Genomic DNA, 27,369 nt, shown 5'->3' on the forward strand with positions numbered 1-27,369 from the left:
TGGTCACCTAGGCTCATAGTCTTACTCAAAAGCAAGTCACACTTCTGAGGCCTGTGTGGCTCACTGCCCATGACTGTCTCACTGCTCGCCTTAGCATTTGCTCCCTGTTGAGCCATGACTATGAGGGAGCCTTTACACGTTGCTTCTCCCAGCCTATTGGTTGCCCGACAGTGATACCAGCCACCATCAGAGGGACCTACATTTTGGATCTTCAGACTGTGAAGTCCCTCCTTCTGACTCACAACATACTTCCCTGTTGCAGGTGTCACACAGGTGTCACCTCTGAACCACTGCACTGCTGGGACAGGAGTACCTGTTACCACACACTCAAACATCGCCTCCAAGCCTTCTGTCACCTTGACATCTGCAAAGGGCACGGCAAAGCGGGGAGGCATTTCAGTTACTTGGAAATCGATTTTTACATCCTCATTCTCCTCTGTGGCCAAGCCTGCAGCTTGCTCCAACAAGGCAAGTGGAAGGACATCCAGGGAAACCACCATGCTCTTCTTATCTGGGCTAAACTCAGGACTGGTTATGATTTTGACCTGCTTCTCAAACTCCTTCACCTCATTTTCATCCAGCTCCACTTCCAGAAGGATTTCCTGTGGTGAAGGTGACCTTGAAGATGTGTTTTGCTCCAGGTCAAAGTGTATAACATGCTGGTGGGTGACAGGGGGTGGCAGTGCTAGTGACCGCCCATCTTCAGACAAAACTTCCACCTGCGCAATACTTTTAGCTTCCCCGACAATGTTCACTGCATGGCACAGATACTGTCCTTCATCGGCTGTCTGGATGTTAGTGATCTCCAGCATGCATTTGTCCCCATCCTGCTGTATCTGCACTCTCTCATCCAGCTCCAAGAGAGATTTATTATGATACCACTTCACCCCTGGCTTGGGCACGCCCACCACCTTGGCCACAAAGCTCAGCGTGCTGCCCTCATACAGCCTCTTCCTGCTCAACGCCTTGAGGAATGCAGGTGGCATGTCCCTGCCTGATGGCTCCAGGGCTTCACAGGGGGTCCTAAACACCTCAGCCTGTGGCTGGTCTGGAGGCTGCTGCCTTCTCTCACTGAGGGGGAGCACGGCCAGGGCATCCATATACTCCCCAGTGGGTGTCCGGTAGCGTTCTGGTGGTGTGCTGTCCCCTGATGCGGAGCAGGGTCCCTCGAAGGGTGTGAAGTAGCGCTCTGAGGGTGTGTTGCATTTTGAACCCTCAGAGGGTGTGGAGTAGTGCTCAGGTGGTGTGCTGTACACTGAGCCTTCAGATGGTGTGGAGTAGTGCTCAGGTGGTGTGCTGTACCCTGAGCCTGCAGATGGTGTGGAGTAGCGCTCAGGTGGTGTGCTGTAGCCTGAGCCCTCGGACGGTGTGGAGTAGCGCTCAGGTGGCGTGCTGTATCCTGAACCCTCAGATGGTGTGGAGTAGCGCTCAGGCGTGCTGAGCGGTGTGTGGTAGGATGCTGATGAAGCAGTTTCAAAGATCTCCACTGAGGAAGGAGGTGTGTAGAAGCGGTCCGAATCAGGTGACTCCTCCGCGCTCGCAGTCTCCAGCTCTATAGACATTTCTGACTCAGGAGAGAAGGGTCGGGCGAATTCCTGCTGGTTGTTGTAATAGTCGTAAACCATGCTGAAGGTAACCTCCTCCACTTCCAGTGAAGTGATGGTCTCTCGCTGCTCCTTCTGAACTGTCCCTTTGAGATCTGGAGTTTCCTGCATCCCAGTTGACCTTAAATACTTGGCCAGGGACAAGTCAGGCTCCAGCTCAGATGTTTGAACAGCACTGGGCTCTGGACCTGCAGAAATATCCTCCCACAGTCCTTCTCTATCCAGGCTATTCTCAGAGGCTTCTTCAGTGGGAGTCATCTTCTTGTCCCAAGACCCCTTCCTTTGCTCCTTCTGTGCCACAGGATCATCCATTATTAAACCAAGTAAGAGTTGCCCAAAAGAGAAGCCCTTGGTTATGTTTGGTTCCTGTTGGGTGTCCCTGAGCATCTCCTCAGGGGAATCTGTGCTTTCTATCTCACAGGTGGAGCTGCTCATTCCTGTCTCAAAGACCTTTTCTATCCCAGAACTTTCTTCCTCCTCAGCCTGATGCCCAACCTGGGGTTTCGTTTCACGTGCAGCTTTTTTCAAGTCAATGATGAAGCTGTCACCCTGGGAGTCTGCGGTCTCCAGTTGTTCCCCACTCTCCCACACACATGTTTCCTGCACTCCTCTTTGGAAATCTGCTGTGGACTCTGCCAGAAAACTATGAAGTTGTCCCTCACGTGAATCCTCCCCACAGACACTCGCCTCCAGTTCATTCATTTCTTGAGCAGAAGATCTCTCTTCAGCAGATACCATGATGCTGCCAAGGTCCCAACTAGGGATTTGTAAATCAGCCCTTCTGATTTCCCTTGGCTGTGCCTCTTCCTGGGCACTGACCTCCTCCTGGTACATCCTGTAGCTCTGATGCAGCTCCTCACCCAGAGACATCTCTTCCACAAGCACATCATGTTGGTGCACAGGGGAGATGAGCCCAGTGACTCCTATCTCCACACTCTCCAAAGCTGTGGGGGCTTGTGTCTGTTCTGTGTCCACAGCCTCGGCAGCTGAGAAAGGCTCCACAAACTTCTTCAGATCAAATGTGATATTAGTCTCAGCAGTGTCAGATGGTAATGGCTGCTCTTTGAAATGCACTTCTTCTAGATGAACCTCACCTTCCTCAGTAAAATCCTGCCCTGAGTTTTCTATGCAAGGAGGAGTGAGGACTAGATCCAAAGAAGAGTTGCCTGCATCAGACTCTATTTCTTGCAGCATTTGTTCATCATTGTGCGTTTCGCAGTGTGTGGCATTCCCATCATCAATAATTTCTTCTTTACAAAGATGATCAACCTCAATGTCCTGTTCAATATCAACCGATCCCTCTTGCTCCTGATTCTGGTCCTCCTGCTGCTCTTCTGTACAGAAGTCATGAAAGCCAAACTGCTCCTTTGTTGGTGTGCTTGCAATGTTGTCCTGCAGGTATGGCACATTTGGCTCTTCTATAAGAGGCACGTCAGGAGACATTGCCTCCCAGGCAGGGGCATCACTCTCCTCCATGTAAACATCACTCTCCTTTTGTACCACAGGTGATATAGGAATGAAAAATTGTGAATTGTCACACTCCTTTGCCAGAGCAGACTGCTCAGAGGCATGTGTTTGCTCTTTCACTTCCATAAATGGTGACTTCAAGATGTCCCAGGACAGAGTATCTGTATGTGGTACTTCAGCCTCCAGCTCCTCTGAAAATTCCTTGGCACTTGAGTCCTTGGCCACCAGTTTATTCTCTTCCCTGGGCATGCTGGGGTGTGGCTCCGTGGCATCAATTCCAAAACTGTGTTCCTCAGAGACCACTTTTCCCCTCTGCTGCCTCATCTCAGAAACACCATCTGTATCCCTCACACTTTCTTCTGTATAACCTGTTTCTTGTCTTCCATAAACGTCCAGGATACCCAGCACCATCGTTTCCTCCATCTCACTTTCCCTGAAGGGAGGAGTTTTCTCACACTCCTCTTCCAACTGCTCCCCAGGAGATGGAGACAGCTTCAGGGACCAAGGTAGGTGGGCTTTGTCCTCCTTGGAGCATGTGATCTGTTCCTCTTCATCCTTCCCAAGTGTGCTGAGGCCTTGAAGGTGCAGAACATGGTCCATGGCAGGCAGTTCCTCAGTGCCTTCATCCTTGCTATACAACCTGGGTGCACTAGGCTGCACTGTCAGCTCAGTGACAGTCTGAGCTGTTCCAGCCACATTTTTGGCTACACAACAATACAGCCCAGCATCTGTGACACAGACCTCTCGTATGTGTAAGCGGTACATGCCATTCTTGCCTTCCTCAAACCTCAGCCTCTTGCTGGCAGAGAGGCTCTGGCCATTCAGGGACCAGGCCACAGCTGGTGGGGGCTGCCCAGACACAGCACACTCCAACACCACTGCCTCCCCTTCATGGCAATGAATGTGTGCTGGGGCTTCTGCCACAAATTGGGGTGGCTCGTTTCCCACATCAAATGAAAACTTGAATTTGTGCTTTATGGTGGGAGCAGCCTGGTCTGGAGAGGGCTGCATGGCCTCCCTTATGTCTGTGTCTTGCTCTGGTGTTGGAGTGGGGGCAGTGATTTTGATTTCCACAGGTAGTGACAGCAAGTCTGAGTCTGGGACTGCACTTGGCAGTCCCTGCTCTGCTGTGAAGGCCAGGCCAACAACTTCTTCCTCCTCCTTCTCCTTCTTGTCTTTCTCCCCTTCCTCCTCCTCCTTCACCTTCTGCTCCTCATCCTCCTCCACCTCTTTCTTCCTTTCCTCTTCCTCCTCCTTCTTCGTGGCCTCATAGGTTGGCATCTGCTGCTTCACATGGAGTGCAGCTGAGGTGCTGACTGTGCCCAGTGGGTTGAAGATGACACAGGTGACAGTGCCACCATGCTGTGGGAGCAGGGATGGAAAGGTCAGTGTAGAGCGGCACTCTGTGGTGTGAACAGCAGTGCCCCGGATGCGCCCCACGGGCTTGGCATTGTTGTACCAAGTGACTGTGGGCTGTGGGCGGCCATGGAAGAGGCAGGAGAAGGTGCATCTCTGCCCCTCAACAGCCTCCTGGGGCTTGACCTCCTGGACAAAGATGGGTGGGCAGGGCTCCAGGAGCCCACCTGGTATCTGCCATCTCTCCCCCGCAGCCTTCGGCCTGCAGTATCCCTTCACTACCTGCACTGTGAAGGGCTCCGAGGCATCCATGGTGGCAGCTGCCTCAGGTGGGCTGGGCTTCCCAGGAGGGCCCCCGTGGGGCATGGACATGAGGGATTCCTGCTTCTTTTTCAGTGCTGCCCTCTTTGCCTCCCGCAGCCGCTGCAGCTTCCAACGGATCTCCTCATCCAGCAGCTCCTCAGCATCCACCACTGTGCCACTATGCTCCCTACCGCGTGCCAGCCCTGGATGGTGAGGCCCCGCCAGTGGTAGCCTCTGGAAGCGGATGGTTCGTACCATGCTCCGGGCTGGGGAGAGGTCCCCGAGCAACTGCTCAGCCTCCTGTCCCTTGTCGAAGGGCGAGCCAGTGCAGCGGAGCACCACCCGCAGCCGATCCTCCCGCCGCTGCTGCAGCAGGCACTTCCAGCTCTCCTGCATCCATTCAGCTTTCCCTGCGAAACCTAAGCCCTGCAGCTCCCTACTGCGTGCCACCAGCAGCGAGGCAGTGGACTCAGCTGAGCCCTCACTGTTAATAGCAAATACCCTGTAGCTGCCAGCATCGTGCTCCCGCACATCCCGCACCTCCAGGCTGGCATGGTGTGTGTGCTCCTCGCTCTCAGTGCGGATCACCTTGCGGCAGTCCTGGCGGACCGGCCGGTTGTTGTGAAACCAGGCCATGTGGGGCACCGGGCATGCCACCAGCTTGCAGTGGAAGAGTGCAGGGTCCCCCTCCAAGACAGACCTACACTTGAGGCCCTGTGTGAAGGTGGGTTTACAGTTCTGGGGGCAAGCCAGCATTTCTGATGTCTCAGGTCCCTCGAGGTTCACCTTGCTGTGCTGCTCTGCAAGAGAAGGAGACTGGGTTACAACATGCCATACTCTGCCTGCCATGTGATTGAAAAAAATGAAATAGCAATGTATTGAAATAAAAAATGGGCATGCAACAGATTTCATCACACACCCAGGAAAAAAAAGTAATTCACTCACCATATTTGTTCGAATAAACGCAACGCCTTGCTCTGTTTTAAAGATTGACACGAAAATCGTTCGTTGTCTGTTCTTTCTTCAGACTGTGGAAATTTCTTCTTGAACAAGCAAAAATAAATTTCAAAATAACACGTTCTTCTGCGTGTATGTTTTTGCTGCCTGGAAAAGCTGTGTGTCTTTGGGTGGCGAAGAAGACAATCTTACCTGACTTGCAGACAGTAGAATAAACGCCCTTTCTGACCCTTCTCTTTGTAGATTAAATGTTCAAACAATTGAGAAAAAATATTTTGAAAGATATTAAAAAAAAAGTAAGTAATTAGCTAACATGAAATGAGAAGGCGTTTATTCGAACTAATACAGCCACTAACTTCACAGTGTTATACACAGGGAAAAAAGCAAGCAACATGAACCACGTATGCTATCTGCAAGCCAGGGTAAGAGATGTATAATGATGAATTAATGTATGTAAAAAAAGTGCAAGGAATCAATCGGAATGTGTAGCTTTCACATATCCTAAACAACAAATGCTTTCTAGTATACTTCATCCATCCATCCATCCAATAGTGTCCATTGAACCAATTAATGTTAGGTTGCTAACATGTTTAAAAATAATATGATTAAGATTTTTATAACTTCCTTCTGAAGTAAACTATTCCATGCATTCAAAAGGAAATTGAACAAATAAAAGCTCTGTGAACAGCTGCAAAGCATGAAGTAAAAGTTAAGAATATGGCTGCAAAATTATAAATTTGAAGTTTTAAACATATTTTAAAACTTAAATAACCTTATAATGCAGGTAACCCTTTGCATATCAAAACAAACATGCAACATATTCCAATATGCTTTGAAGTGTGTCTGTCTTTCCCCATCAGACACTACGTGTAAGCAGATAAAAACTTTTCACAATGTTACTAATTACTGGTACTGATTAATCTGCGTAACATAATTGGTGACTGTACCTTTCACTTCCATTTCAATCTCTTCCTCTAGCTTCTCATGAATAATTTTTTCAGGAGCTAGAATAAAAAGAGAAAGATTTTTGAGCTATAGTTGCTAAATATGCCAATCAACACTTTATGTAGTAAAAACATCCGATCTCTCTTGCAAATATACAGAAATCCACACATACATACATATAAACGCATGCCAAATAATTCAAACACTTGATAAATTTTGAGGACAGAGTAATCAAATGCTTTCAAACTTGTTTGCAATGTACGCTTTTCTATAAGATTTGCTTTCTTTTTTGCAAGGTGGGGGAAAGTTTCTAATGTAACATGCCTTTATCATGCCTTAAATCCCTGAAGAAAACATTCAACAATCCACAGACTAATGAGATGCTTCTCGTTCTTTATCATCTCTCAGGGAAGAAATGTACTGGAATGCAATGATGCTATGCATGGGGAATTGATACTTGGAAGGAACATGCAGTTGCCAACCTGTCACTCTGAGATGGGTGCTGCACTCGGCTTGTCCTGCAGGATTAACTATTCTGCACTTGTATATACCCTTGTGGTTCTGACCAACTTTCAACAATCTTAAACTGCACAGTGGCCCATCATGTTTTAAGGAACACAGTGCAGACTCCTCAACTATTAGCTGATTGTACAGCCAGACCACGCAAGGTGTAGGCACACCCTTCATTATACAAAAGAGTAACACATCATCTCCTTCTTTTACAGTGGTTTCTGAAGGCAGAGTTTCAAGAAACTCTGGTGCTTTGGCGTCAGTTTCTGTGATGTCTTCACATGGCACAACATCAGGATAGTAGACTCTGTTTCTTTGCTTCTCAGTTTCATATGGTCTTTGGGATGTAGATATAAACAAGCTTGAGGTTTTCTTGGAAGATTCTTGCTTAACTTCAGATGCTTTAAACTGACAATCTTTGGCTGCTTTAAAGCTTTTAGTATCTGATTCAAGGGTAATTTTTGTTACTGCTTTGGCTTGTGCTTCTTTTGCTAGGTAAGAATAAAGTTAGGAAAAGGATTAGGTCAGACATTTTGCAGGAATAAAAAATATCCTTATACTTAGGGGAAAAAACCCCAGTAATTAGTATTGAAAGAGTGTCCATCATATTAGTGCTACAGCAATGCTATTAAACATGAGTGATTACACATTTAAGAGCTCTGTTCCTGCTGGACTAATTCTAGGTAGCAGTTAAGCCTATGGGACTTTCATGGGACCAAGACTTAGTCTGTAATGCCTAATATAAGTACATCTTTGCTTTTAACTGAGAGCCTCATTTTTGAAAGTAGCAGCAGAAGATTACGTAAAGCGTTTTGCACAGCTCAAGAATGCAGAAAGAAAATTCAATATGTAAAAGCCAAATCAAAAGGGTCAATGGCTTCCTCAAGATTCATCTTAGTTTTCTGCTCTTGATTCCTTTGAGCTCAGCAGAAATACACCTGGACAGTGTGGTGATAATACATTTTTGTGCCTTCACTAGTGGTAAGATTACTAGCATTTTAATGTGCTGATGTCAGGAAGAAGTGGAAGGAGTCTTAGCAAAAATAAGTACTTATAACTCGGGGAGAGTAAAAAGTAGAAGACCATTCACTAGTGCAGTATTACAATACCTGCACCCATTAATCCTTTCAAGTACTTCGACTTATATTGCCAACCTTGGAATTGGAACCTTTGATTTATTGGAAACAAGTTGGACCCATAGAGTTTGAAATGACCAGGTATCTAGTTCAACATTGCTTATCTGACATTATCTTCCTTAAACTCCAGCTTCAGGAATTCAGAAAAGGTAAAAATTCCTATCAGCCTGTATTTCTTTACATCTCACCACATATCATGAAAGAGAAAAGGAACAAAAAGCCTCAGACATCTGTGACTTTTTGGGAAGAGGCATGAAGTTACAATACCAAGTTCCCAGTACTGCACATGTCACTTATGACTAGAGCTGTATATGCGGAGGGAAAAACCTCAAAGCATTATTACTAGAGCCTTCTCAATTATATACTGATAATAAAGGAAATATGAGTGAGCTGTAGGCAGTGATAATGAAGTTGCAAAAGGTAAGTCATAATGTTAAAAGTCAGATAACCACCTTTGACTGTTAGTACTGCAGCAGTTGTTGTCCCGCCGTAAGCATTATATACAGTACAACTGTACAGTCCTTGATCTGTTATCTGGGCATTTAGGATTGTGAGCAGTAGGACACTTCCATTCTGTGATATCTTCAATTTTTCAGACAATTCTATCCTTTCACCTTCGTGAGCCCAGAAAAACTCAGAGAAGAATTCATTTTCTAAGCCACATATAAACTGAGCAGTGTCACCACATTTCACAGTTAGGTCTCTGAGCTGCAAGAGAATCTTTGGAGGGACATCTTTCATTTCCTGAGCAGTGGCCATAGAGATCCTGGTGCTCTGAGATGTTTGGGAAAGGATTGTTGTGTGCATGGCTTCCATTTCTTCAGTTGATGTAGCCTTCATGGTCAAACTTTCTGATACGCTTTCAAAAACCTGTACACCCAATTCCTGTGATGGTTGTTGTACTGATTTAAATTCTTTGTGATAGGTTTTAATGTTCTTCTTTGTGAGAGGAGCAACATGAAGTTCTGATATAGCCTGTGACCGGATAGACTCTTTTACATCTTTCCCAGAACTTTGCCTATCTAGGGCTTGCACTGTGTAATCAAGTAACAAAAATAATAACAATATTAGTATCTAAAGAACTTTACTGGACCATGCTCCGAATAAAATCAAACAGCATGGAGGATGAAAATAAATGATCTTCATTTGAAAACCTAGCATGCCAGATGCACTACGCTTTTGACACAAAGATTACCCATTCACATCTACGAATTACAAGTGATGCCTAAGCTAGTCATGCAGTTGATGCACAATTGATGCTTGTCTCTTCTTTCACCGAAGTCCGTTTTAGTATTGGAAACTTATTATGGAACTTTTTAATGAGGTATTTTCTTTATTCTTTTTCTTTTTTTTCCCCTACAGGATAGTGCAAAATACCTCAATCAATGCTATAAAGATCACTTAATCGTTTTAAAAATCTGAACGCCTTCAGTAAAATGATACTATTCTTTGACCTATATCACGATACAAATTTTCAAGTTTCCGAACATTACAGCTTAAACAGAAGAAATGAGAGTGGCTGGGTTACAGAGGGTGGGTATTACTAACATTAGCTGGTAAAGAAAAGATGTGAAACAAGGAAAGAAGAGCATTAGTAACAGCATAAAGTGTGGTATACAACAAACTGAATCCCTTTGAAGTAAAAATGGGGCTTTACCTTCTGCAGTCACTGTAAGTGTAGCTGTACAAGTTGTTTCTCCAGCACTATTTCTTGCCTTGCAAGAGTATTGCCCAGCATGCTCTAAGAAAGCATCTACTATTATCAGAATAGCTGTGCCTGTTGACTCATCAAAGTGGAAAACTAAGTCTTTTGTTGGCAACATGAGTTGTTGATTATGAAACCACTGGATTTTTGGTTTAGGCATGCCAGAGACTCTAGCTTGAAATCTGACTGATTCCCCGCTGCATACCCTGCAGCTTGAAATAGGCTGGATAAAGGTGGGCCTTTGGCCAATAGACTCCTCCTTAAGTGAAACAGATGAAGAAACATGCCAATGGGACTCTGATGTAACTTCTTCAACCTTTTTAAATCCTGAAAAGAAGCATGCCAACTTTTAATTTCTTACCCTACACTACAATAAATTCTCTCTTTCAAGATTTTTTTTTCTAACTTGCAACTTAACAGCATGAATTATTCTAATTCATCATTTATGAAATCTGTTGCAAAAAGAAAACAAAATATTTATGGTTAAATAATATTAAAAACAATATAGAATTTAAATAGCGAATTCTCCAGACAATATTTCTGCTCTAAAACTTTGGTCAATGTTTCATCAATTCATATGAATATAAACTACCTGCTACCTGGTACACACCTCTATTTAACATGTTTTCCAACACTTTCAAAGTAATTTATTTTATACAAAAACTCTTACTAGATTCTCCTCACAGTCAAATCAAAGAATGTGTAAGCAAAGCACTTCTATTAGAAAGACGGTTTCTACCACATTTGGTGCATGACATATTCTAACACTGGAGAGAATGAAAAGGTGAGGTGCATGGAACATTGAAAAACCATGAAATAAGTTTTCCTGTGCATGACCTATATTTTGGAGACATAAATGTATGCTGTGGATACTGTAAATGGTAGCAATTAATTGAGTTAAAAGACAACATGACAGACAATGACTCACATATCATCAGTTTAAAGTAAGATTAGTAATGGAACGTGACCTAAAAAAGACATCTTCTTTAATCGCACACTGTACCTTCTAACTTCAAGGTAGCAGTGCTTGTCACTTGGCCTACAGAATTACTAGCCACAAAGGTATAGATTCCTTCATCCTCAGGATAAGCTTCAGCAATCTCCAGCTGGTAAGTGTCTTCAAACTGAGTCATTCTAAAAAACCGTGATGGCTTGATCTCTCTCTCTTTGCTGTACCAAGAGACTTTCAGATCTGCTCAAGCAACAGAAAGAAGAAAAAAAGTGTAAGTTATGATATCAGACCAGTAAGTGAACACTATTTTTATATTCATATCTGCCAGAAATCTTAATCTCAAGTATCTTTTTTAAGTTTAAATGTGCCTTGTATTACTTTGGTAATGTATGATCAGTGAAAAGTGGTCTCCATGTTGCTTTAAGTTTTGACTTCTGCATTGAAAATATTTATATGGGAAAACTGATTCTGGTGCTGCTATATTCCTGAGTAAAAATAATTTTTCCTTTCCTCTCTTAAAGTATAAATTTAAAAATATTTTGCTACTACTACTATCAGAGAAAGTCTCATTTTTGAAAAGGGATTCTGCTACAATTGCTGATTAAACAGCCTATAAAATCACCAGGTTGAGCTTACCAGGTTAAAGAAATTAAAACGGAATATCCTTTCACTAAGGACAGCACCTTGCCTGTTTTTGTTGCAAATATTATAAGTTTTACACCTCATATTTCTCAAGAAATATCCTAGCTCTGTACCTTTGTAAAATTCCTATGTAAATTGTTGTGTTATTTGACATATAGATTCTTGTAGACTTGGGAAAAAAGACAACTGCAGGCAGCTTTAACCTTGCCTCTCCACCTGGCACTACATTACATCATGAATCAAATGTTTTCACACAAATAGTGTGCTGTTACTCTCATCAGAAGAGACAGTGTTTTCAATAGCCAGTTGCATAGTATGTACTTTCATCCTAGATGAAAGGATCCTTATGCTCTGTGCTGTAAAGGCAGCTTCCACATTCACATAAATACAGTTCTTGTAAAAAAAAGTTACAATAGCATACTTTGAACAAAGGCAGGCCAGTCTTTCCAACATACATTTTCTGAGTTTTAGTACCATTTCTAAAGCAGAATCAGATTTGTTGTAAAGCTTTTTTTTTAAAAAAAAAAGGAGTTTGATTTCAAGTGAAGGAAATGGAAATTATATATATTTGCATATATATATGTATATTAACAATTTTGTGTGTTTGGGTTTTGGGTTTTTTGTGGTTTTGTTGTCGTTGGGGGGTTTTTTGGGTTTTGTGGGATTTTTTGGGTTTTTTTTTTTTTTTTTTTTTTACACAGCTATCAGTCAGGATTATTTTTAAATTTGGAGTTTCATTTATCTTTAAGTAACTGTAAATCTTTGGGATTAGAACTGGATCTTATTCTGCAGGTTACCATGTGAATATTTTATTACTAGTCATACTCAAGGTAGTTTTATTTGGTTTGGTGTTAACTTGGAAATAATTATTTTAATTGTAGAATGATATTCTATGTAACTAAATCTAGCAAACTTAGTTAAGGAAAATCTACATTTAAAAAGACAATGAGCAAACACCTTTTTATGCTAGGAAAAATAATGCAATTGTGGTTTACTGTTTGTAGAGTGATACAAAATACTTGGGATAAAGGTTGAGGCCCAGTTTCAGTCTGTACGTTTAGTTAATTGACATGACACTTTGCATCATCAGAAACTTTGCCTTGTTCATTTAACATGATAATGCTTTTCCACCATGATACTATGTGTTTTGAAACTGCATTTTACTCACTGACACAGTTTTCCAACATCAGTTAGCATTTGAAATGCTGAGAAGCTTCCAAAGACAATTTTTTTTAAACAGACCTTCTTTTTAGAAGTGCTTAATGTTTATGACAGTTTATAACTTCCATGCTTGATGCCACTTTTGACATATGACTTGCTTAACGGATAGTCATCAGTGAGTAACACTTTGTTGCGTGCATATATCAAATAGCTGTACTTCTAGGGAAAGACTGATGCCAGCACATATACTGTTGCCTTTTTTCTGAGTTCAAGACAAAAAATTCCGAGAGGTGAAAAGATGTACAGGATTTCATTAAACCCACCTGTCCCTGTAACTCTGCACTGAAAACAAGCAGAGTGGCCCTCGGATGTAACAGCATCACGTAGTGGTATTATGACAACAGGTGGATACACTGGCACTTCTAGCTCAGGAGAAACAACTTCTGGGACTAAAGAATAAGAAAAAGAAGTAATTTTTAAACATGAAAAAGATTACACATATCTTGACAGTTTTATTTCACAGACATTGTTATAAGCACAGGACACTCACTTTCCACTGAAAGCGAAGCTGAAGTTGTAGCAACTCCGTAGTCATTTTTTGCTTCGCAGGTGTACACTGCTGCATCTTCAGGGAAAGTTTCAATCAGCAATAGAGTATATTCTTGTGCATCATGAAGAAATTTGCACTTGAAACCTGGAGAAAGCCGTTGATCATCTTTGTACCAGGAAATTTTGGGCTGGGGTTTGCCTGATATCATAGCACAGAAGCGAGCAGGTTTGCCAGACTCCACAGTGGTTGGCTCTAGTTCCTGAATAATCTGGGGTGGCTCTGGAGCTGCAAATTTGGGGGGGTGGGGAGAATGAGAGAGAGAAATCTCATTATTGATATTTATCAAGGCTTCAAAAATATTAGCAAGGGATTTTTAAATCTTATTATTCCCAATCTTGTGTGCCCATGAAAATCTGCCCTTTTCCTTGATACAGGCAGAATGATCTAGCAGCAACTGCCTTAACATAATTAGCTGTGTTGGCATGTTTTCTGGCAAAACACGTCCAAGAATTGTTAGATTGATCTCTCTTGGCAAGGCATATTTCTCCATATGAACAAATTAGTTTTATTTGGACTTGAGAATTTCCTGGTCTAAATAAACACAGTGGGGAAAAGAACTGCTATAGCATTTTCATCAGCTAGTCAGCTATTTCAGTAGAGCAAGAAACATCCATGTACATGAGGATTTTGGTAGTGTTCCAGACATAAGATTCTCTTTGGGTTGTTTTTGTTTTTGTTTTTTTTTTTATTTTTTAACTTTCAGAGTTAAAATTCCAGAAAAGTTATATAGAAATCAGAAAAACACACAGTAATAAATACAGTCAAAGCATTGTTTGTGGGGACACATACCATTCACATAGAGAACAACAGAACTTCTATTCCGTCCTGCAACAAAAGTATATTCTCCAGCATCAGAATAAGTGGTTTCAAAGATGCTCATTCGATGAACTCTCCTTTCCACCACATAACTGTATCTTTCCTCATATTGGAAGTTGATCTCAATACCGTCCTTGTACCACTGTGGTTCAATGTCATCTTCATTGACTTCAAATTCAATTTCAGCTCTTTGTCTCTCAATGACCTTTGAATAAGTAGAATAAATATTAGAAACAGCATTTGTTTTTACAGATGGTCCTACATTCCAGTTTCCTAGAAGGTGGCTCTGACCTTATGATTACAGATTTTTGTGTTAGAACTCTTGCTGGTTAGATATTGTTGCTTTTCCTTTGCATTATTCTTTGAGTGACAAAGATATGAAATATTTATTCTTCTGTATAGGCCATACCTGAATATCTTTACGGATGCTTCTGATACGACTGTCACGACCTTCCACTACCAAATTGGCACTGGATGTGTTTCCACCTGCTACTACAGTGTACTGACCAGCATCAGACATTCTTGTGGAAGGTATGATGAGACGATGGACATATTTCTCTCTCTGAATTTTCATCCTAAGGACATCAGAAAAGAAAATGAACAAGTTATTTGCTGGGGGATAATACATATCAAAAGTCAATATGGTGTAGAAGCAATCATTTACCTGTCACCAATCTGGAGTTCTTGTCCATCCTTCATCCACTGGACCTGAACGTCAGGTTCTGAAATTTCACATTCAAAAATAGCCCTCTTCTTCTCCACAACTTTGATGTCTTTAATATGCTTCCTAAATTCAATGTGACGAGCTAGGGCAGAAAAAAAAAAAAAAAAATAGAATGAGTGCCATGGTGCTATTTAAGCCACTAGAAGTCACTAAATATACAAATCAAGAAGACAAATACCTTCCACATATAAAGTGGCTGATGAAGCTGCTTTTCCAGCAACAAAACTGTATTCTGCAGCATCGCCAAAATGCACATTCCTTATGGAGAGGGAGTGTGTGAGCTTCTTTGTTCGTATCTGGCATTTATCAGTCGATTTTATTTCTACCCCATTCTTCAGCCATTTATATGAGATACCTTCATAGTTAACAGTAACTTCAAATGTTATTGTATCTTTCTCTTCAGCATTGATGTCTTTTAGCATGGAGGTAATTAAAATGGCTAGAAGAAAAGAAATGAACATGGTCTGGGTTTGTTTGTTCTGTTTTGCTTTATTTTAAACAGGTTAACTGGATCAGAGATGTTTAAAATTCTTTAAGACAGATTCTGATATTTGGTAACATTAAAAGGAAGGCTCTGTGTCCAGAACCAATACTACAATTAAATTTCCCCAAACTTCTGAATGACATAGGAATGCAAATTCTGTCTCCTATGGTGACTTGGCATTTAGGCATGTTGGTCTACACAGAAGAATCCAGGATCTGACTTTCAAGTTCACAGCTTCCAGATCTCTTTTAAAAATATAATAGAGGCTGTTTAGGATTATTTGAAAAAAACCTCTACAACAGTGCTGGTTTTGTCTGAATTGCACCAAGTGCATGTTCTAACACAAACTCTATTATTGGTACCTGTAAAATATTCTGATTAATTTGATTTTTACGTACGTTTTACGGTCAGAGTTGCACTGACTCTGTCATTTCCACACACAAAGGTGTATTCTGCAGAATCTTCACTACTTGTGTTCATGATATTGAGCTGATGGAGTTTCCCCTGGACCACTATTTTGAACTTTTCACTCATTTCAATCTCTACACCATTTTTCAACCAGACAGCAGGCACATTGAAATGAGAAACTTCACATTGAAAACAGGCGGTTTTGGTCTCAGGGATCTCAATGTTTTTCATAGTCTTTGTGATGTGTATGGCTAAGAGGGGGAAAAAAGAAAGACGAAAAGAAAGGAATTTTTTAAAGTCAGTATGTGTGGAAGACTGCAAAAAAAACCTGGGATAACAAGCTATGAAGTGTCAGGTCAAGATGTTCAATACGAATTACTGTAGCAATTAATTACTTTCTTACAAATTTACGATACTTACTTTCCACAAACAGTTTTGCTTTACACTCAATTTGCCCAACAAGAGCTGTGTATTCCCCAGCATCAGCAGGAGATATGTTATGCAGCATAAGTTTATGAACTTTCCTTTGAGAGATCATCTTGTATTTATCACTTTGTTTAAGCTCAACATTTTTGTGGAACCATCGGACTGGTACAGTATCATGGGATACACTCAGTTCAAAGGAGACAACAGCATTTTCCAAAGCAGTCACATCCTTTGGCTTTTTGATGATCTTGACAGCTTGAGGACAAAAAGTTAGCAAGATTCAGCAGTGTGTTTGATTTGAATTTCAAACCACACATTAAAGCAAATATTTAAACCAGATTGACTTACTTTCCACATGAAGCCTGGCATTTGCTCCTATCTTTCCAAGCTTAAAGCTATAAACAGACTCATCAGTGACAACACAGTGTTTGATTTTCAGTGTGTGAATAGTTCCTTTCACTGAAATGTTATATTTGTCATTTGATTCAAGTTCAACACCATTTTTAATCCACAGAGCTCCTTTCACATCAGGGTGGGTCAGTTCTACGCTGAAAACTGCCTCCTGTGTTTCTGTCACAGTCAAGTTCTTCAGTGTCTTCTTTATCTTAACAGCTAGGGGAAAAAAAAAGAAAAAAAACACAAAAAACTTCACAAAACAGACCAAAATTAAAAATTATGGTAAATAGATTAATCTTAATAAAACTGAACTATGGTGCTTCATTTTAAAATCTAGTATGTATAGATTGATTTATACAGTTTCCACCGGTGGTGTGCTTGGAACACAAAAACGAATGTTTACTTGTAGCATTCATGAGAAAGAGGGGTTTTTTATTTGATATGTTTACTACACAACTAGAAAAGAAAGAATTTGAATAGTACCTTGAATAAAACATGTTTTTATTAAAATACCATGCTAAATTCCAAATACGGAAACCCCAAAATAAGGTAAGTTTGCTATCTCAGAAAGCACATAATATAAAAATATTTTCAAAAAATGAAGCAAAATATGCTTGCATCTTAGGGCCTTATCCAAGACACAGTGAGTGATGCTGGACTGAGTCTTAAAGACATCAGTTAGTTATAAAAAATACTGACCTTCGACCTTCAGTTTGGCAGATGTCTTTGAGCTTGCTATTTCATAGCTGTATTCACCCATATCATCCAGTTTTGTGACAGGGATATTGAGCCTTCTCTTGACACCATCCGATTCAGCACGGTACTGATCTGTCATAGGTAATGGTCTACCATTTTTTAGCCACTGGCCATCTGATTCAGGATTTGCCACCTCACATTCAAAAACAGCTGTCTGGGACTCCGCCACAGTCAGGTCAGTGAGAGGCTTTGAGATGGCACCACCTGTTGGGAAGAAAAAGTGCATGGTTTTGTTGTGTTGCTGTTCAACTTTCCCCCATACGGAAATGCAACTGTGTGAAAAGTTGATGTTGGAATTCTTTGCCCTAATTTGCAGCATGCCATAGACATTCTGAGTTCTGTGAAAAATCAAGAATAGAATATGACCCGAACATCACAAAAAGATGTTCCTTACTTCTATCCTAGTTATTCTCATTTATTCTTTTTATTATCAGCACAGGTATAATGAATATTCAAGACAAAAATCTTCTTTTCTACATTAATTACATCAAAAATCTACTACAGCTTTTTTCCATACTATAGCTCTGATTTAGCAAAACACATACGCACTTACTTAAAAGCTTTGTTGAAATCAAATTATACCAATCACAAAAGATAAGAGGATGAACAAGGAGAACACAGGAAAAAACCACAATTAAAGACAAAAAAGTACAGAAAGAGCACAACTGCTGCAATTACAAAATACAGTACATTGAGCATTGTTTTTAAATCACAGTGAAATAAAAATCTTGGACTTTAACCGTACTAACCTGCCACTATAAGCTTTCCAGATGTTTTCTTCTCTCCAGCATAAAATACATATTCTCCTTCATCATCTTTCATCATCTTCACCACTGTCAATTTATATATTTTGCCGTGTGCTTCAATTTTATATTTAGGACCAGCCTTTATCTCTTGGCCTTTGAAATGCCAAATTACATCAATCCCTGAATGAGAGAGCTCGACCTCAAAGGATACATTCTGTGTTTCAGTGCATGTGATGTCATGAAGACCTCTAATAATCCGAATTTCTGTAAAAAGAATACATTACAAATATATTAGTTGCTTCCACATTTTTGTATTTAAAGAAATAATCTGACAAAGAACTGTGCATCTTAAAGGAAACCTACTTTCAACTGTGACATTGCAACTTGTTTCAACTTTGCCAACCATTAGCTTATAATGTCCTTCATCTGATGCATGGGTTCTGGTAAGCACTAGCCTCTGTTTAGTGCCTTTACATACAGCTTGTACACGTTCATCAGGTTTTATCTGATGATCATTTAGGTACCATTTGGAAGAAGACACATCAGGTGCTGAAACTTTACATTCGAGGATAGCTTTTGTTCCTTCAACTACGTGAACATCTTTTAGAGGCACCACTATTTCCACACCTGTCAAGTTACAAAAATATTCACAATGAAAAAAACTATGCCTTTAAAAAGTAATCCTAAAGGACCCAAAAATCAAACACACCTTCAAAATCATGATAATGACTTACTGTACACTGTGATCCGTCCAGTGGTTGACAGTCCAAGACCAGGAACACTAAAAGAGTAAGTTCCACTATCTTCCTTTGTTGCATCTTCTATCAGCAACATGTGTGACTGTTTATCCAACACAATGTGAATACGATCACTTGATTGAATTTCATGACCATCTTTCATCCAGACACCTTCCACATTTTCTAGGGAGACTTTAACTTCAAGTTGTACAATATCTCCCTCACAGACTTTTTGATCAGTAAGTCCTTGAAGAATAACCATGGGACGAGCTGTGGAATGAAATGAAGTTAATTAATTCTCATAACAGATAAGGAGATTATTGAATATTAAGGCAGTATGGGATACAGTGATGTAGCTATAATACATGCTATAATACAGAAAATCTATGATATAGAGACAATATAAGTATTAGAAATGCTTACGCTTCATCTTCAGTTTGCAGTGAGTCCTTTTCCCGTCAACAACAAAGCTATACTCTCCTTGATCATCTTTATTAACGTCTTTAATAGTGAGGATTTGGCGACCACGGCGGGATGTAATCACATATTTATGATTAGAAGTGAGTTCAACATCGCCATGATACCATTTCCCCTCCACATCTTCTGGGGAAACCTCGCATTCAAGTTCACCTGAGAAGGATTCTGGTACTTCAACATCCTCAAGTTCTTTAATAAACTCAACCACAGCACCTACAGGCAAAAGTAATTACATTAATGAATAAGCTTGATTAGATACCCCTGATGAAAACATTTCTTATTAAATGAGCCTAAGGAAATTAATATATATACAGTGTAATCATTTTACATAAATATATCTCCAAATTTTCATACTGGATTCTGAGAATATGAAAGCAGCTTGAACATATCTTAGTGCATTAGACATCAGCTTAAATTGTTTTATTTCTGCCTGAAGCTGATTTCACTGTAACAGTACTGCATGATACTGACTTGTGTGCTTCTTACCTTCAACAGTAAGCTTTGCAGTAGTTTTTATGGATTCGTCTTCTACCAGTGCACAGCTGTAGTCATCAGCATCAGACACTTCAATTGCTAGTACAGAAAGAAAATGAGCTTTTCTGTCTGAATGCATCCGGTATTTGTCTCCAGAATGAATCTCAATTCCATCCTTAAACCATTTCACTTTGACAAAGGGTTCTGATGTCTCACATTCAAACGTTGCCATGGAGTCTCTCTCTTTAGCAACAATATCTTGTAACTTCTGGGTGAAGCTGATTAACTGCTTGGCTGCAAAACAATATGTGATGAATCAACAGTGCACTGACCATACAGACTTAATGCACTATGATAAGCAGTAGGATAAAAGTAAGAGAATTTAAATTACCTTGCACTAACAGGAAAGCATGGCTAGAAGTTTCACCAGCTATATTGACTGCTTTCACCATGATGCTGGCAGAATCATCAGAAGTCACATCTCTGATGACTAATTCGCAAACATTATCTTCAGGCCAGTACCAATACACACGATCAGTCCTTTCAATCTGCACACCATTTTTGAACCACTGACACTCAGGGTCTGGTTTTCCCACCACTCTCACACGGAAGTGTGCATCGGTCCCCTGGGCTACAGTCTGGCTTTGAATTCGTTCAAATATCTTAGGAGCCTCCATACTTGGACTAAGCTCGACCTTCTCTGGTTTGAATGTTGGAATGGTGATTTTGCCTTCAGGAGGAAGTGCTTTCTTCTCTTCCTCTGGGATCTCTTTGGTCCAGTGAAGAAGTTCTTCCTTTGTCTTTTTTAACATTTCTTCATATGATTCATCTTTTTTGCGAGACTTAAGTTCCACAGCAGTGATGGCTTCATAATAGCCCTCTTCTGTCCTACGCTTGAATTTACTGCGTAGCTCTTCAGATTCCTCTGAAAGCTTCTCATGAGTGATTCTTTCAGCCCTTTTCAGTTTCACCACTTCTTTGGTTGTTGCCTCTGCAGGTTTGTCTACCTTCTGTACCTCAAAGAGAAGTTTTCCAGGCTCTGTCACTACAGGCTCATGTTTGGGTTCAGGAGCACGACGAAGAACAGATCTGAAGTCTTCCCTCTGCTGGATCTCAAGTCTCACCTTATGTTCAATAAAGCCTTCTGGATTCTCTGCAGTGACTTTCACCTCTCCTGTGTCATATGATTTGCAGTCCACAATATCCAGGTAGTAGATTCCATCATACCGGAGTCTAAACCTTTTGCTCTTACGGATGAGCTGTCCATTGAGGTACCAGTTGACCTTAGGCAAAGGATAGCCAGTCACACGGCAGCGGAATCGTGCTGTTTCACCTTCCAGGACTCTTGCAGGTTCAGGAACCAAAACAATTTCTGGTTTTTGTTTTTCCTTTTGGTCCACTGCAACTGCAGGAAGAGCACCCTCGTGAGCCATTCTTTCTAACTCTTCAATTCGCTGCAGTCCCCTTCTGCCTTCTGGCAACTGGGATTCTTCCACAAGGCTTTTCTCATCCTTCACAATCAGAGTAGCGGATGTATGGTCTGTACCATATTTGTTAGTTGCCCTGCAAGTGATCACTCCACTATCTCTGGAATAGGCCACTCCATAGTCCAAGCTACAGTACCCAAACTCATTGATCATGCGGAGTCTGTTAGCTGCTTCCAAGGGTTTGCCATCATGCAACCACTCCACCACCATGGTTGGGTCACCAATTGGTGTAAGCCTGCACTCAAAGTGTGCTGGTCCAAATTGCTTGAGCCTTAAAGATGTGAGCTTCTTCTTAAAAAATGGTTTCTGTTGCTTTTCTTTGTCATAGAGATCTCCTTCCTCCCATTGCTCTTGACCATAACGCAAATGGAGAGGCTCTAACTCTGGTGCTGCAATCTCCTTGGCTTTGTAAGTTCCTTTTGGAATGATTAATCTCCTTTCTGGTTCAGGTTCTGCGTGTTGAACTTCAACATTTACTTTGCACCGAGTAGTGTCCCGCCCAGCTTTATTGATAGCAGTAGCAGTATACCATGCAGCATCTTGCCTGGCAGTAGATTCAATTTTAAGGGCAGCTGCCCCTTTGGTTCCCTCAATCCTGAAATATTAAAACAATTTTTTAAAAACTTTTTTGTGCTTCTTTGTTATTCATTTTTGCCCTTCTCCAAAATTAGGTCAAAACCTCCAAAAGTAGATTTCTGGAGGAATTAGACATGTTGTTTACGTTTATTATTGTTTATGAGTGCAGTGCCTAAGAATCAAACTGATAAGGATGATAATAACCAGTCTTGAATTTAATGGCAGTTTTGCCTGCAGAGGTCTTAAAATCAGAGACAGATAAAGGTTCCCTAAATCTCTGTTGTAAGAGCATTGACTCTGCAGGATACAAAATACACAAAGACACAGGCTGGAAAAAATGGAGTGAGTCCTACGAAGTATTTTATATCTCTTAGCCTTGCTGCAATACAAAAGCTGTTAGTAGCTTCAGCAGTCATTGGACTAAGCCCCTAGTGAATCCCTTCTAGGGATTCAGCACACAGTAGGGGGCACTTTGCTATTTAAACAAAATAAAAATGCTTACTTTATTTTGGGGTATTTATGAGGTACAATGATGTCACTGTTCTTCAGCCATACAATGTCAGGATTAGGGTTACCAGTAGCTTTCACTGCCATCTCCAGTCTAGAGCCCTCCTTTACACTAACATTCTTCAGTCTTTCCACAAAGTGTGGTCTGACTAGGTCTTCCTTAGCTGAAAGAGCAAAGGTAAATTATCACAAGAGGAAATGACATAACCATGGTTTTTAATAAGAAACACTCTGCAGCCTCCTAGAAACAGCATGCACAGTAGATACCTTCCACAGTCAGTGTCATTGAGACTGAAGCTTTGCCTGCCCTGTTCTGAGCAATTACAGCCCATTCTCCAGAGTCATCAGGCATAGCAGGAACAATGATCAATGACTGAGTTCCATCTTCTTTAATCACTATTTTATGGGTGTAGTCATTAACCACTTGTTGACCTGCAGATACATACGAAAAAAACAAAAGTTGCACTCAAAACAGTATCTCAACAAGATGTAAAATACATATAAGATTTTTTTTTAGGATTATTTGTTGATGAAAATGAGACCGATGTACCATTATGGAACCAGTATGTCTCTGGCATAGGTCTGCCAACAACTTTTAAGTCAAATCTTGCTGTCTGCCCCTGTGCACATTTAAATGATGTAGGTTTCAGCACGAAAACTGGCTTATATAGTCTCTCTAGTTGTCCTTCATCAGTTTCTTCTAATCTGCGGGCAGGAGAACGAGAAGGAGAACTGCGGGCAGGAGACCGGCTTGGAGACCGTGGAGAAATAGACCTGGAAGGAAAAGATAAGACATATGTGTATGACATCATATAGCAGTGGGCTGACACAATAAACGGAGTTCAACTTTTGCTTTTAGCATAATTTATTTTAAAGAGGTTTTTCAATTTATCTATGTGAGAAATTGTGACAAAATTAATTTTTATTTGTAGTCAATTTTCTTGAGGTTTTTGACAGTAATTTGTATAGCTGAATAGTATGAGGACATACTACAGGCAGGGAAATTTTGGGAGTTTGGATATTGTACAGATACGGGTGTAATCCTGTGTACATTTGTGCATGTGTGTGTATGTATATGGAGACAGAACAGAGTACATGCCAACGCTGGATTTTTTTCTGTCATAAAATACAGCTGTTTCAAGGGTGGGGAGTAAGAGTTGCACACAGTACTAAAACTCCCAAATGCAGAAGAATTTTCTTCCAAAACATGAGTACTTTAAGAAATAAATATGGTTACTGACGTTGTAAATCTGATACTGTGGCTAGATATGCATGTGAATGATGGTACTCTGGGAACCGCATTGCTCATTAAGAAGGCAAATCAGATAAAGAGTTGGCACATAAATCAATATAAGCCATGAAAACAGCATTTAGAGTTTCTCTAGAGGTATGCAAATGCCACTAACTTAAGCCGTTTAGCTGCTGTGTAATGCGTTTTTGGACTGTCTATCACAACAGACTGAAGTCTCATGAAATTTATGTATTACTGTGTACCCACCTATATCTTCTCATAACTTCTGGTCCTGGCATATAACCTGGAGTTGCTGTGGGTGCAACTGGCTCAACGTAGAGTTTTGCTGAGCAAATGGCATTTCCTTTCATATTACTGGCAAAGACAGTATAAATTCCTTCATCTTCAGGTAAAACAACAGGCAAACGCAGACTGGCACTGCCGTCTTGCAGAAGTTCCATACGGTAGCGTTCTCCATGCCTTATGCGCTTACCATCTTTGTACCATGCAATCTGCATGGAAAGAAACAGTGGAATGCTATGTGAGCTTTCCTAAAGACAAAGATCCAGTAATGACCCATGCATAGAACATATTACAACTTCCTATTTTTCAGCTGTTGCATCATCACAGCCTATGTATATATGTTAACATTAACATTTTTACTTAAAATAAGTGAGGCTAAAGTAACATGTTTTCACAGTAGCCTGAAACATGAGTTTTGGAGCTAGAAGCAGATATAAATCCCATTTTGACAAAGAGCAAAGTGACCTAGACCAGATTTGCTATTGTGTTCCCTGCTTGTGTGAGCTAACTCAGATATACTCAGGAGCAAGACCAGTTTAACTGGTAAATCTCACCTACCTCTGAACTGGCTAACCAACACAACACTATTCTATTAAGGAAAGGAAAATTCAGCTTGATAGCAAAACAAAAGACTGGCTTTCCTTTAAGATTTGCTGGTTTCTATGCAGAATGTAGAATGACAATGAGATGTTAAGAGATTTTTCAAGTAGAGCACCAGATGGTTTTTTAAAGAGAGTAATGTCATACAGGTTTGGGGTACCTTTGGCAATGGATATCCAGTTGTCTTGCAATGGAAGGTAACTCCTGTCCCTTCAAAGGTTCTGTAATTCTTTAATCTTAAATCGAATCCTGCTTCTATAGCTTCAGATTCAGAAATATCAACCATCATCTCCTCTCCGTCTTCTTCAAGAAGTTCATCTAAGGTGGTCTTAATAATTCTGAGTTCGATTTCCTTGATAAGTCTTTCTTCAAAAGAAGAAATATGGAATTCCTGTACAGAAGAGCAAGACTATTAGTTCTGTGTGTCAGATAATGACCTTGTAAAGAAGTGATTTGTACTGGTAAAATGTCGGTGTATAAAATCAGTATGGAGTGGTACACATACCTCATCTTCTACAAAAGTTCTGACCATCACTGTATCTTTTGCCATTTTCTTCCTAATTAGGGCTTGTTCTTTTTCATATTCTTTTTCAAAGTCACCATATGAAATAGCTGGGGCTACCTCAGCCACTTTAGGTTCCTGTACATATGCAGTCACTTGAGTTTGGTACATCATTTCTTGTTGTGATTTTATGTAGGCTTCATAATCAGCTAAGAAATAAGAACACATTAATTTTGACAAGTTTTTGTGGTTTTCACTGGATTGAATAGAGAAAACAAGTACAAACTTATTTTACTGTTTCTGGTGATTCAAGCAGAGTTTCTGTCTGTTTTGCCAATAAAATACAAACAGCAATAAAATACAAAGACTGATGCCCTCAGATGAGCTTTATAAACAGGTAAAAGTTTCACTGCTATTTAGGTGTTCTAGTTCTCAAAGCGGAAGCACTTGTAGAGTCTATTTTACAATTTCTTCACTGTGGCTCTGTCTCCTGCAAACTTTCATGCATTTTTACATGGATAATTGATTAAAAAAAAAAAAAGTTAGCTTCTTTCCCTGTAATAGAACTTGATTAACCCCCTTTCCCCACATCACTCTGAATGTCTTATGTTATGTAGACTGTTATGGACATCAACAGAAGAAGGTTCCTATAGCTACACATTCCAGCAAAGAGTATAAGTCCTTCAAGAATCTGATGTCAAATTCTCTGCCTTGCAGAAACAGAACCACCAGATCTCCCTTTATGTTTCTTGAATTGATCACACTAAGCTGCAAAGAATTTTCAGCACAATTTAAAATATTTCTCCCATTTTAAAGTTAATTTTAAGAAATATTTTTCCCATTTCTTTAATCTACTATGTACCTTCTTCTAGTAAGGAGACCGTTGCAGAAGCTTCACCATGTTTATTACGAACAACAATAGTGTATTCTCCGGCATCGTCGGCAAAAGTCATGGAAATTTCAAGTTTGCATTCCCCGGTTTCTCTTTTGTAACTTACTTTGTATCTATAGAAAATATAAGTACAAGCTTTCTATAATTCTGATGAATATACTTTTTATTGAATTTGCTTTTAGTTATACAATTAATTAGAATCACTCCTGACTTGTGTAAGACAAAAAAAGAGGAACTTTTGCAGGCAATTCTCACTCAATGAATCTGCAAAACAGCATAGGAAAAGTTACCATGCTGAAACTAGACTACAGGTCTACTTTCTTTCTGTTGTCACTAAAATAAATGAGATGTAAACAGCAGTACTGAAATATCAGAGATCTAGTTGTCAGACACAGTAAAATGGTATATGCTGTGTGCACATAACTTATCTTAATATGGGTCATTACAGCATGATATATTTCAAGAATGCGATAAATATATTTTTTTCCTCTGCTAGAAAGTGTGTTGCTTTCTATAGACAACATTTGCACAGACAAAATGTAAACATTGTACAGACAGGATAAAACAAATGCAAAACTTCTTCCTGATTTGTTTTTAAGGATATGTATAATTTCTCATTTTACAGTCTTTTGAATATATGTATTTTAAAACTTAGCAGCCTTCTAAAGTTTCACATTAAGACATGATCCTAAGATTTTTCCATTTCAAAAATAAAGTTTCACAGAAATCAGTGATGTTATTTGGCTCAGCATCAGTAAGGGAATCAAAATTATGGTATTGCCAATTAAATATTCTTTAAAATTATGCTTAAATAGTTTTTGTGCATTGTATTCAAAGTACCTGTAGCCAGTCGTTAGAGGAACTCCACCTTTTTTCCAGTAGACATGTGGCTTTGGGTTGCCCCCTACTTGGCATTCAAAAATAATGCTCCCACCTTCAATTAATTTATGTACAATGGGTTTTCTTATGAAGAAAGGAGGCATGGGTTCTCCCATTACTTCCTCTGCTGCAGTAGAGACATCTTCCATTACAACGTCCTTTGTCTCCACATAGCTGAAACAAGATTCCAGTGCAGGTAAATGAGCTGATGTTTGAGGCTCTCATAAACAGAGTACAAGAAACTAATGACCACAATAGCAGCAGTCTGTTTAGGAAAGTTACTTTACCGTTTCTCTTCTGTAACAGCCTTCTCAGAAATGGTTTCTCGAGTCTCAATTTCTTCTGAAACTGCAAGGTAAATATGATATAGTGGATTTTAAAATACTTTAATAGTTATTAAACAGTGAGTTTAGTTGACACAGAGAGAAGGTTAAGTAGTTAGTTGGCCCAGAGGGCCAGGTACTTCCACTGAGGAAGCAAGTTAAGAGCTTCCATCAGCCCTTAATTGGCCTTTTCCTCATGTTCTTACAGCCCTATTACCTAACAGCCCTGGAATGCAATTTAAGGAATATGTTCTACTTGGGAGCTGAGAAAATGTCT

The 27,369-nt window shown here is 40.3% G+C and overlaps 1 protein-coding gene across 1 annotated transcript in view; it reads right to left on the bottom strand.

The window, feature by feature from the left end:
* The window catches only part of TTN (titin), a 243,157-nt gene that overhangs the window by 196,469 nt on the left and 19,319 nt on the right, over nucleotides 1-27,369 (bottom strand). Inside the window, exons 18-44 of the mRNA XM_054830237.1 lie at nucleotides 27,057-27,117; nucleotides 26,731-26,943; nucleotides 25,861-26,003; nucleotides 25,002-25,207; nucleotides 24,657-24,887; nucleotides 23,861-24,105; nucleotides 22,913-23,136; nucleotides 22,630-22,794; nucleotides 22,358-22,526; nucleotides 20,184-21,874; nucleotides 19,805-20,086; nucleotides 19,265-19,531; nucleotides 18,839-19,111; nucleotides 18,468-18,731; nucleotides 18,108-18,368; nucleotides 17,302-17,562; nucleotides 16,555-16,818; nucleotides 16,201-16,461; nucleotides 15,771-16,031; nucleotides 15,067-15,327; nucleotides 14,829-14,970; nucleotides 14,574-14,739; nucleotides 14,138-14,369; nucleotides 13,289-13,573; nucleotides 13,062-13,187; nucleotides 10,987-11,175; nucleotides 6,635-6,691 (exon numbers count right to left, since the gene is read on the bottom strand). Coding sequence (XP_054686212.1) covers nucleotides 6,635-6,691; nucleotides 10,987-11,175; nucleotides 13,062-13,187; nucleotides 13,289-13,573; nucleotides 14,138-14,369; nucleotides 14,574-14,739; nucleotides 14,829-14,970; nucleotides 15,067-15,327; nucleotides 15,771-16,031; nucleotides 16,201-16,461; nucleotides 16,555-16,818; nucleotides 17,302-17,562; nucleotides 18,108-18,368; nucleotides 18,468-18,731; nucleotides 18,839-19,111; nucleotides 19,265-19,531; nucleotides 19,805-20,086; nucleotides 20,184-21,874; nucleotides 22,358-22,526; nucleotides 22,630-22,794; nucleotides 22,913-23,136; nucleotides 23,861-24,105; nucleotides 24,657-24,887; nucleotides 25,002-25,207; nucleotides 25,861-26,003; nucleotides 26,731-26,943; nucleotides 27,057-27,117 — 7,200 coding nt within the window. The remainder of the gene's footprint in view (nucleotides 1-6,634; nucleotides 6,692-10,986; nucleotides 11,176-13,061; nucleotides 13,188-13,288; nucleotides 13,574-14,137; nucleotides 14,370-14,573; nucleotides 14,740-14,828; nucleotides 14,971-15,066; nucleotides 15,328-15,770; nucleotides 16,032-16,200; nucleotides 16,462-16,554; nucleotides 16,819-17,301; nucleotides 17,563-18,107; nucleotides 18,369-18,467; nucleotides 18,732-18,838; nucleotides 19,112-19,264; nucleotides 19,532-19,804; nucleotides 20,087-20,183; nucleotides 21,875-22,357; nucleotides 22,527-22,629; nucleotides 22,795-22,912; nucleotides 23,137-23,860; nucleotides 24,106-24,656; nucleotides 24,888-25,001; nucleotides 25,208-25,860; nucleotides 26,004-26,730; nucleotides 26,944-27,056; nucleotides 27,118-27,369) is intronic.

The sequence above is a fragment of the Grus americana genome, chromosome 6 (genome assembly GCF_028858705.1).
Source record: "Grus americana isolate bGruAme1 chromosome 6, bGruAme1.mat, whole genome shotgun sequence".
NCBI lineage: Eukaryota > Metazoa > Chordata > Aves > Gruiformes > Gruidae > Grus > Grus americana.